Here is an 11,495-nt window from a genome sequence, read left to right as displayed (position 1 = left end):
GGCAACATTTCCCTAATAGGTATACATCCCCTCACTGTGAAGATATATATTAAAAACATGAGATTTAGTTTATTTTTTAAGAAATTTAAATCATGACTAAATGTAACAGAAAATATCAGGTTCAATTTATATGAAGTTAAAATTCATATGGTTACAAATTGAAAAAGGGAACCAAAGATATAGTATGAAGGAAAATAGAGAGGGCTGTGAAGACCCAAGGAAAGTTTTTCTTTAAAAAATGAGTATTAGGAAAGAGAAAAGCATTAAATGAAGGAAGCCAGGATGTCTGACCCTCAATATTATGGGCTCAGTTACTTATGAGAGCCCTCTAAAGACCCTGTGAATAAGAGATGGTGCCCTGCTGATGAGTCTCCCTAGGGCCCCCTCCATGTCCCTGTTCCTCAGACTGTAGATGAAGGGGTTCAGCATGGGGGTGACCATGGTGTACATCACTGAGGCCACCAGACTTGTCCTAGAGGATGAAGTGACTGCAGAACTGAGGTAGACCCCTAGGCCTGTGCTATAGAACAAGGAAACCACCGAGAGGTGAGACCCACAAGTGGAAAAGGCTTTGTACTTCCCCCTGGCTGATGAAATTCTCAGGATGGAGGAGAAAATCTTAGAGTAAGAAAAGAGGATCCCAGAGAGAGGAGTAATACCTAAGATAATAGTCATAAAATACACCACTGTGTTATTGATGATGGTGTTTGAACAGGCAAGCTTTAGGACTTCAGGAAGATCACAGAAAAAGTGTGTGATCTTCATGCTTCTGCAGAAGGACGGCCTCACAAGGGTTAAGGTCATGAGCAGGGAGCCTGTGACACTGAGGCTCCAGGACCCCAGAGCCAGCAGCCCACAGAGCCAGGGGTTCATGATGACCATGTAGTGCAGGGGGTGACAGATGGCCATGAAGCGGTCATAGGCCATCACGGCCAGGAGTAAATTGTCCAGGCATCCAAACACAATGAAAAAAAAAGCCTGGCTGAGGCAGCCTGCATAGGTGATAACTTGACTCTGTTTCTGGATGTTCCACAGCATCTTTGGGATGGTGGTGGAGGTGAAACCGATGTCAGCAAAGGACAAGTTGGAGAGGAAGAAGTACATGGGGGTGTGGAGGTGGGAATCTGAGATGACGGCTAGGATGATGGCCAGGTTCCCAGTGAATGTGACCAGGTACATGGACAGAAACAGCCCGAAGAGGAGAGGCTGCAGGTTTGGGTCCTCTGTGAATCCCAGGAGGAGAAAGCTTCTGACTCCTGTTTGGTTTCCTCTTTTCATGAGTCTGCTGGGCTTGCCAACAAGGAGGAAAAAAGCAATACAAAATTTACCCCAAATAAACATTCCCCAGAAAGACAGAAATATCCTTAACCTAAACCCAGGGAGATCATGAAGTCATTCATTTTGGCTAAGGATTGACTTTCTTTGATGACAAATTGTGGTTACTGTTGACATCTAGAAAAATTGTCTCAAGTTCAGCACTTCTCAAATTGTGGTTCTTGAGGACCATCAGCCATCCCTAGAAATGTTAGAAATACACATTTTTTAGGCTCATCTGACCTTCGTGTGTGCTCAGTTGTGTGTCTGACTCTTGGCGACCCCATGGACTGTAGCTTGCCAGACCCCTCTGTCCATGGGATTTCCCAGGCAAGAATACTGGAGTGGGTTGCAATTTCCTCCTCTGGGAGATCTTCCCAACCCAGGTATAGAACCTGCATCTCCTATATCTCCTGCATTGGCAGGTGGATTCTTTTTCATTGAGTCATCTCTGACCTACTGAATCAGCTATGCTGGGTGTGAAGCCAGCACTTGGCACTTCAACAAGCCCTCATGGAAATTCTGACACAAACAAGTTTGAGAAGCACTGCTCTAGTGCTTGCCTGCATCCCCAAACAATCATCCCTTTCCTGCAATCCCGGATTACCACTCAGTGGTTCTGCTCAGTGCTTATGGAAATGGGGAATTCCCTAACTCTAGGCAGCTCTTCTCACTCATTGAGATTTTCTTAGATCCTCTGGACCCTGGGTGCTCCTTTTGCTGAAAAAAGAAAAAACCTTAATATTATTGTTAATCACCATGTATATTTCATTTATATTATCAATGTCCCTATATAAATTCAATCAAAGTTGAACTTCTAAATATAGGCTCCTAGAGTTTCTAAATATTGAGTTTGTCTTCACATAAATCATCTTTTATTTTTAGCTTTGGGTGGGTGCATGCTTAGTCCTGTCTGACTCTTTGAGACTCCATGGGTCTGTAGCCCGCCAGGCTCCTCTGTCCATGGAATTTTCCAGGCAGGAATACTGAAGTAGGTTGCCATTTCCTACTCCCAAGGGGATCTTCCCAACCCAGGGATGGAACCTGAGTCTCCTGCATTGGCTGCTGGATTTTTTTTTCCACTGAGCAATCTTTGAAGCCCATAAAAACATACCTATCATCTCCAAAAATGTCCTTGTATTCTTTTGTGTGGTATGAATACTTGCAATCTATTCCTCTAACATATTTTAAAGAGTACAATACTGTATTATTAACTCTGTTTACTATGTTATATCCCTGGAGAAGGAAATGGCAACCCACTCCAGTATTCCTGTCTGGAAAATTCCATGGACAGAGGAACATGGAGGGTTACAATTGATAGGGTTGCAAGTCAGACTAGACCACCACCACCACCACCACATTATATGCCAGATCTCTAGAATTTATTCATTTTGCATAACAAATCTTGATACACTGAATAAGAATTCCCTATTTCCCTTCCCTTCCAGCCAATAATTCCAATCAACATTCTATTCCGTGCATCCATGGGTTTGATGATTTTAGATGCTTCATGTAAGTGGAATCATACACTATTTGTTCTTTTCTGTCCAGCTTATTTTCACTTATTATAATGTCCTCTAGATTCATCTGAGGTGTTGCAAATAGCAGAATTTCTACATGGCATTTTAATGTATTTTAGGTTTAATGCTATTAATAATGATATTCCTTCACATTGTATCTTTGATATCACTATTACATTAGGAAAACCTTAGACTTTTCTGTATTTATAAGGTGTTATGGGCATTTTCTAGATTTCTTTATTAATTAACATTTTTTTCTAATGTTTACATGCTTTCTCCAAATAGTATTAATTTACAACATCTATTTATCTTTAAGTCTTATTGCATTGCTATAAAACTCCACAACGCTGTTCAAATTTATGTTGAGTTGGAATTCTTATTATTCTTCCTTTATTCAAGGGAATAATTTTAGAGTTTTTATTTAATATGATTTTTATCATAATTTAGGATATATCTCTATGTATTTTATCATTTTAACTTGCATTTTTTATTCCTATATATTTTAGAGGGCCTTTTAAAGATACAAATAAGTGTTTCACAATTGGTTAATAATTTAGAAAAAAATAGTGTTAAATCTTATCCCCATATTCCCTAATAAATTTCAAATGTTGGGTGTGGAGCTAGGGACCATATAAGCTATCAGAAGAATATAATTAAAATACATAGATAATATAATTTATACATGAATATATGTAATCTTGGGCTTCTAAGGTGGCGCTAGTGGTAAAGAACCCACCTGCCAGTGCAGGAGATGTAAGAGGCATCGGTTCAATCAATGGATTGGAAAGATCCCTTGGAGAAGGACATGAAACCCACTCCAGTATTCTTACCTGGAGAATCCCACGGACAGAGGAGCCTGGCAGGTTGTAGTCCATGGGGTCGCATAGAGTCAGACACGACTGAAGCGACTTAGCACACACACATGCATAAGTAATCTTTAAAAGTAGACATTCTCTATGAATAAAAAGTCTTTGATGGAAATATGGGAAGAAAAGATCAATAATTGGACAACAAATTGAAAAATTATTAATGAGAAAATGTGCCCTGCAGAAAGTTGGGATGCAAAAGATAATTATTTGACTAATAAAAGTTAGTACCTTTAACCTATAAAGCCTTAATTATAAATCATATAAACATTAATATATTACCAGGGAAAAAGGCATAGAATATTAAAGATTTATTAAAAAGTATAAAAAGGATAATAAATGTTTGAGATTTTTTTCTAGTATTAACTTAAGAGGATGAAAGTAAAATAAGATACCTTTTCACTGAGACAATTAAGAAGCCACTGAGAAAAATAAAGACTAGGAATGCAAAATTTCATCAAGTGGAAAGAGAAATAGCACTTCACATACTGCTATGAGATGATAATTGATCTGTATTTCTGGACTGGAGAAATTACATCAGTGTACAGATTGTTTATAAGTTTCCTTGCACAAATCCAAGGAAAATGATTAACAAGATATACCAAAATGTGGACAAGAATCATCTTGGAGTGATAAAATGAGTCTGGATTTTTCAACTCATTTTCTTCTATACACCTTTCAAAAACTACAAATGAACACACATGTAGTCTATCCTCAAGAAAAACATTTAAAGATTTGGAAGACATTTTTAATACAAGTTGCATACAACAGAACTAGGTAAAGCAGAGAATTAAGGTAAAAGCAGAGTTAAGGAATTAAAGAGAAGAACAGGTGTAAAGTTGAGACAATCCAGAGCTAATTCTTTGGTAAAAGCAAACATACATGCAAAATTAGTCTAATGAATCAAATAAGAAAGAGAACAGTAATGCCTAAAATTAGGAATGAGAAAAATAAACATAGATGTAAGGAAACGCTCAACTTTGCAAGAAAATATTACTTAAAACTTGGCATAAAAAACTAGAAAATCTCTAAGAAATTAATTTATTTCTGGGACAATGTAGGTGTCCAAAGTTGATTCAGAATGGAGGATAATAGATCAACAATTAAGGAGGGAATTAAGCAAACAACAAGATTTACCTTCAAAAATGCCTTTGTGGGACCAGAGGGCAGGAACAAAAGATTTCCCCTTTAAATATTGAAGAAGAAAAGAAAGTTTATCATCACTATTATCAATTCTGAAAAGTTCTAGCTAATGCAGTACAAGGAGAAAAGATACAAGAGATGTAAGTATCAAAAAAGCAATTATTTGTTTGAAGATGATGGATTGCCTGAAGATAATAAATTGGCAACTGAAAACCTCTTTTTTTAAAAAAATATTTTTAATTAGAGGAAGAAAACCTCTTTGGACTGAAAATGATTTTAGTAAGGCAGTCGATACAAAACAAATATGTAAAAACCAATAGTCACCTTAAAGTAACATTCAGTGGCATTCAGATGTTTTGCAATCATTGCTTCTATCAAATTTTGAAACATTTTCACCACTATGAGAACTCTCTGTGCTATCTTTGTAACTTTCTTTAAAATTTCTCTAAAATTATTCAAAAATAAAAATTAACATAAAAAGTGGGTACAAGAGAAAAATAACCCCAGCAGTGTTCATATGTGCAGTTAAATCTTTCAGAAAATAATCACAATCATTTCACATATCAGCAAAAATGTGAGCCTCTTAAAACAGGGACTGGAAATTTGCAAATACACAATAAATTAAAGTGATACATTTACTAAATAAGTCAAATGACTTGAGGACCTCCATATGTCAAGTATTTGTGCTAAGTTTTGTATGCCTTAGCTCATTTTATCATGATCATTATTGTTTTGATCTAACAAATGAATATATGTAAACAGTATACAATAATCATTAATATGTATAGATACCTCCTGGGTGATGGAGACAAAAACATTCTTGTGCATTATCTCTTTTAATTTAATTTTCATACTAACCTCACAAAGTGGATACTATTATTATTCTCATTTTATAAATGTGGAAACTGAGCAGAGAAATATTCAGTAACTTAATATCACAAAGCTATTTGAATGGGCTGAATGGGTTTGTAAGGCACTGTGGTAAAGAATCTGCCAGCCAATGCAAGAGACGAAAGAGACCTGGGTTCAGTACCTGGGGGTTGGGAAGATCCCCTGGAGTAAGAAATGGCAACTTGCTCCAGTATTCTTGCCTGGAAAATTCCATGGCCAGAGGAGCCTAGTGGGCTATACAGTCCATGGGGTTGCAAAGGGTTGTGCATGACTGAGCACGCACACACATATCAGTTCAGTTCAGTTGCTCAGTCATGTCCGACTCTTTGTGACCCCATGAACCCAGCACGCCAGGCCTACCTGTCCATCACCAACTCCCCAAGTTCACTCAAACTAATGTCCATCGAGTTGGTGATGCCATCCAGCCATCTCATCCTCTGTCATCCCCTTCTCCTCCTGCCCCCAATCCGTCCCAGCATCAGGGTCTTTTCCAATGAGTCAACTCTTCACATGAGGTGGCCAAAATATTGGAGCTTCAGCTTCAGCATCAGTCCTTCTAATGAACACCCAGGACTGATCTCCTTTAGGATGGACTGGTTGGATCTCCTTACACTCCAAGGGACTCTCAAGAGTCTTCTCCAACACCACAGTTCAAAAGCATCAATTCTTCAGTGCTCAGCTTTCTTCACAGTCCAACTCTTGCATCCATACATGACCACTGGAAAAACCATAGCCTTGACTAGATGGACCTTTGTTGGCAAAGTAATGTCTCTGCTTTTCAATATGCTCTCTAGGTTTGTCATAACTTTCCTTCCAAGGAGTAAGCGTCTTTTAATTTGATGGCTGCAATCACCATCTGCAAAATTTTTGGAGCCCCAAAAAATAAAGTCTGACACTGTTTCCACTGTTTCCCCATCTATCTGCCATGAAGTGATGGGACCAGATGCCAGGATCTTCGTTTTCTGAATGTTGAGCTTTAAGCCAACTCTTTCACTCTCCTCTTTCACTTTCATCAAGAGGCTTTTTAGTTCCTCTTCACTTTCTGCCATAAGGGTGGTGTCATCTGCATATCTGAGGTTATTGATATTTCTCCTGGAAATCCTGATTCCAGCTTGTGCTTCTTCCAGCCTAGCGTTTCTCATGATGTACTCTGCACATAAGTTAAATAAGCAGGGTGACAATATACAGCCTTGACGTACTCCTTTTCCTATTTGGAACCAGTCTGTTGTTCCATGTCCAGTTCTAACTGTTGCTTCCTGACCTGCATACAGGTTTCTCAAGAGGCAGGTCAGGTGGTCTGGTATTCCTATCCCTTTCAGAATTTTCCACAGTTTATTGTGGTCCACACAGTCAAAGGCTTTGGCATAGTCAATACAGCAGAAACAGATGTTTTTCTGGAACTCTTGCTTTTTTGATGATCCAGCAGATGTTGGCAATTTGATCTCTGGTTTCTCTGCCTTTTCTAAAACCAGCTTGAACATCTGGAAGTTCACATACTGCTGAAGCCTGGCTTGGAGAATTTTGAGCATTACTTTACTAGTGGCACACACATATATGAAGTGCTAAATAGGAAGAATCCCAGAGAATGCTTCTTGTTTGAGTGAGTGAATACATAAGGAAGATTTGGTAGATAAAAGAATACAGGAGAATCAGATGGAGAATAGAAGCACATAGTTCCTGAGAAATAGCTAGGATGGTTGGGTAAGAAATATGAAGAGATGTTGGGAGCTTAAACAAGGTCAGTTTCCATTAGGAAGGTGAGAGATTCTCAGAGTTGGGTTCCAGAAGAGAGAGGAAGGAACCTGAGTGGAAGAGAGATTTTGAGACACTTAGGACTTGAACTGTGCAGGGTGTTTTAAGTAAATGGACTCTTACCAACTGTGTTATCCTCATTTGTGCCATCCAAGTTAATACTCTGAGAGTTCTGCCTGCCTCCATACCTGTTTTCCACAGCACACACTTTAATGTCCTCAGTGAGCCTCTAGTTCTCTGGATCCTTTCATTCCTGGGTGATGGATCCTCAACTCAGCTCCATTAAAGTGCAGGAAGGTGGCATCAGGCATCCATTCTCTGAAAGGGCACCGCTGAACTTCCTCCTTTCTGGGACAATGAAGCTGTACTGAGAGGAGTAAGGGGCATATTTATTGTTTCTGTGACTTCAGAGGTTGAATTCTCACAACTGCTCATTAAGGTAATTGTTCCATTGCTCTCTGCTCTCTGAGCAATTTGGTTCCCATGAGTGTGGAAGCCAAACCAGAAAGGACCTTCTTTCCTGCTAACTTTGTTCCCATGGGAACACCCCTCCCCATGCACCTTAGTCACAATGCTCTTTCCCCAGGATCTGATCTCCACTATTTTTTCCCACAAGCACTTCCTCAACATCTGAGATGGAATTTCTTTGTCTATCAAGAGCATGATGGCACATTTTTCAAGATCATGTGAATGTCAAGCAGCTTAACTTGAAATTATGAACAAAGCTGTGGGTCGTACCCAGCTACCAACAAAGCCAGACCAATGAGTTTGCCACAGCTTCTGTTCCCACTGTTGAAAGGGCAATCTGAAGGAGGTTCCAGGAATACAACAAGAAAAGTAGTGTGAGAAGTGGACTGACTGGCTGTTCAGGCAGACTCTGTGGGAATATGTGGCTTTTCAGGGTCAAAACTTGACTTCAGGGTCAAGTTAATTGGATGGTCCTCAACACTCTAGTCCAGAGAGAATGGGCTATCCTAAATAATTCACAAGCGAGTGACTTTGTTTTCTGTATATCTCTTATACGTGAAATCTAAAAAAATAAAAAATAAAACAAACTAGTGAATATAACAGAAAAGAAACAGACTCACAGGCATAGAATTTTTTTCTTTCTTTGGCTGCACTGCTCAGCATATAGAATTTCCCTGAGCATGGATTGAACCTATGCCCTCTCCACTGGAAGTGTGGAGTCTTAACCACTGGACCACCAAGGAAGTCTGGACTTGGAGTCATAGGGGAAAAATCAGTGGCCAACAGTGGGAAGAGGGAAGGGAGAGGGGCAAGACAGGGGCACGGGATTAAGAGGTACAAACTACCATGCGTAAGATAAGTCGCAAAGGATATATACTGTACAGTAAGAGATATAGACAATATTCTACAGTAACAGTAAATGGAGTATAACCTTTACAAATTGTGACTTACTAGGTTGTACACCTGAAACATATAATATATTTTTTGCAAACTTTAAACTTTTTATTCTGTATTGGGGGTATAGTTAGTTAACAATGCTGTGGTTTTTTTTTCAGGTGAACGGAGAAGGGACTCTCCTTATGCATCAGTTCAGTTCAGTCGCTCAGTTGCGTCTGACTCTTTGCAACCCCATGGACTGCAGCACGCCAGGCTTCCCTGTCCATCACCAACTCCTGGAGCCTGCTCAAACTCATGTCCATTGAGTCAGTGATGCCATCCAACCATCTCATCCACTGCCTTATGTATACATGTATCCATTCTCCCCCAAACCCCCATCCCATCCAGGCTGGTACATAACGTTGAGCAGAGTTCCATGTGCTACACACTAAGTCCTTGTTGGCTCTCCATTTTGATTATGGCAGCGTGCATGACTTTCCCAAACTCCCTTACTGTCCCTTCTCCCTGGCAACCATAAGTTCATTTTCTAAGTCCATGAACCTCTTTCTGTTTTGTAAGTAAGTTCATTGGTATCATTTTAGATTCCACATATAAGAGATGCCATATGATATTTATCCTTCTCTGTCTAACTTCACTCAGTATGACACTTTTTAGGTTCCTCCATGTTGCTGCAAATGGCATTATTTCATTCTTTTTATGGCTGAGTAATATTCCACTGTGTGTATGTACCATATCTTCTTTATCCATTCCTCTGTTGATGGACATTTAGGTTGCCTCCATGTCTCGGCTATTATAAACAGTGCTGCAATGAACACTGGGGTGCATATATCCTTTCAGATCATATTTTTCTCTGGATTTATGCCCAGGAGTGGGATTGCAGGGTCATGTGGTAGCTCTATTTTTAATTTTTTAAGGAATCCCCACACTGTTCTCCATAGTGACTGTACCAATTTACATTCCCACTAACAATGTAGGAGGGTTCCCTTCTCTTCATGCTTTCTCCAGCGCTCTCTCCAGCATTTGTTGTCTGCGGATTTTTTTTTTGATGATGGCCATTCTGACAGGAATGAGGTGATATCTCATTGTAGTTTTGATATGCATTTCTCTAATAACTAGTGATATTGAATATCTTTCCATGTGTCTGTTGGTAATCTGTATGTTCTCTTTGGAGAGATGATTATTTAGGTCTTCTGTCCATTTTTTCAGTGGGCTTGAAACTTATGTAATACTGTTAACAAACTATACCTCAATAAAAAAGTAAAAAGGAACACCAGTATATAAGGGAATAACTTTTATAACCCAAATCAAATATTAAAATTTTTCAAACAAATAAAAACAGTAGGCTACTTAGGGCATCCTCCTCTTGAATGATTGTAGCGACAGCTACTGAGCCTGCGTGCCCTAGAGTCGGTGCTCCACAACAAGAGAAGCCAGTGCAATGAGAAGCCTGAGCACTGCAATGAAAAGCAGTCCCTGCTTGCCACAACTAGAGGAAACCCGAGTGCAACAGGGAAGTCCACTGCAACCAAAAATAATAAATAAATGTAAAAAAAGTCTTAAAAATGATGTTGCCAAGTGTCTTCTTTTTTTTAAATATAAATTTATTTATTTTAATTGGAGGCTAATTACTTTACAATATTTTAGTGGTTTTGCCATACATTGACATAAATCCGCCACGGGTGTACATGTGTTCCCCATCCTGAACCCCCCTCCCACCTCCCTCCTCATCCCATCCCTCTGGATCATCCCAGTGAGACAGGGTGCCAAATGTCTTCTTTGTCCACATATTATTTGAATAATGGATTTTAGTTTTTCAATGTCATCAGCCTTGTAGTCTATCCAGTCTCCTTTCCTTCTTTTGACTGTTATGCAAAATAGAGTCAAATCTGGGACTCTGCTTTTCTATTTGTACAGGCATTTTTATGGTCCATTCTTACCATGTGTGAAAAATATTTTGCTGGAGAAGGAAAAGGCAACACACTCCAGTAGTCTTGCCTGGAGAATTCCATGGACAGAGGAGCCTGGTGAGCTATCATTCATAGGGTTGCAGAGTCAGACACGCATGCACACGTGGGGTGGTGGGGGGAGGGGGAATGGTTTTGGGATGATTCAAGCACACTGCACTTATTGTGCACTTTATTTCTATTATTATTATATCAGCTCCACCTCAGATCATCAGGCATTAGATCCTGGAGCTTGGGGACTCCTGCTTTAGCTCACTCCCATGGGGATTTTGCACATGGAAAATTTTCATATGTTCTCTTTCCCTTTGGAAGTCACTTTCCCATGGTTCTCAAGTAGGGGTGATTTGGCCCCTTATGGAGTATATGAAGACATTTTTAGTCCTTGCAACTTGGGTGGTGATGTATCTTATCCAGGGATACGACTAAACATCCTACAATGTACAGGAATAGCCCGTATAGCAAAGAATGACCCAAACCCAAATATTAGTGATGCCAAGGTTGAGAAATTCTGCTCCACATTACACATCCTCTTTCTTTCTGGGGTATACTGAGCTTTATGACCTAGTCCTAATGGAGGACAGTGTACATGGGGGAGAAATTGGCTTAATAATATGGAACAAAAAGCTGAAGCATTACAAAAATTACTCTTGTATGTAACGAGAGCTGAAATTTATTTAGGA

The 11,495-nt window shown here is 39.4% G+C and overlaps 1 protein-coding gene across 1 annotated transcript; it reads right to left on the bottom strand.

Annotated features, from left to right (window-relative positions):
• Window positions 1–315: 315 nt before the first annotated feature.
• Window positions 316–1,278, bottom strand: LOC102272208 (olfactory receptor 7C2-like). The gene has a single exon (XM_070374694.1). The coding sequence runs from the start codon at window positions 1,276–1,278 to the stop codon at window positions 316–318; it is 963 nt and encodes a 320-aa protein (XP_070230795.1).
• Between the last annotated feature and the right edge of the window lie 10,217 nt (window positions 1,279–11,495).

This window comes from Bos mutus, chromosome 7 (genome assembly GCF_027580195.1).
Source record: "Bos mutus isolate GX-2022 chromosome 7, NWIPB_WYAK_1.1, whole genome shotgun sequence".
Lineage (NCBI taxonomy): Eukaryota > Metazoa > Chordata > Mammalia > Artiodactyla > Bovidae > Bos > Bos mutus.
Note: the sequence above shows the minus strand (reverse complement) of the source record. Positions and strands in the feature narration are given on the sequence as shown.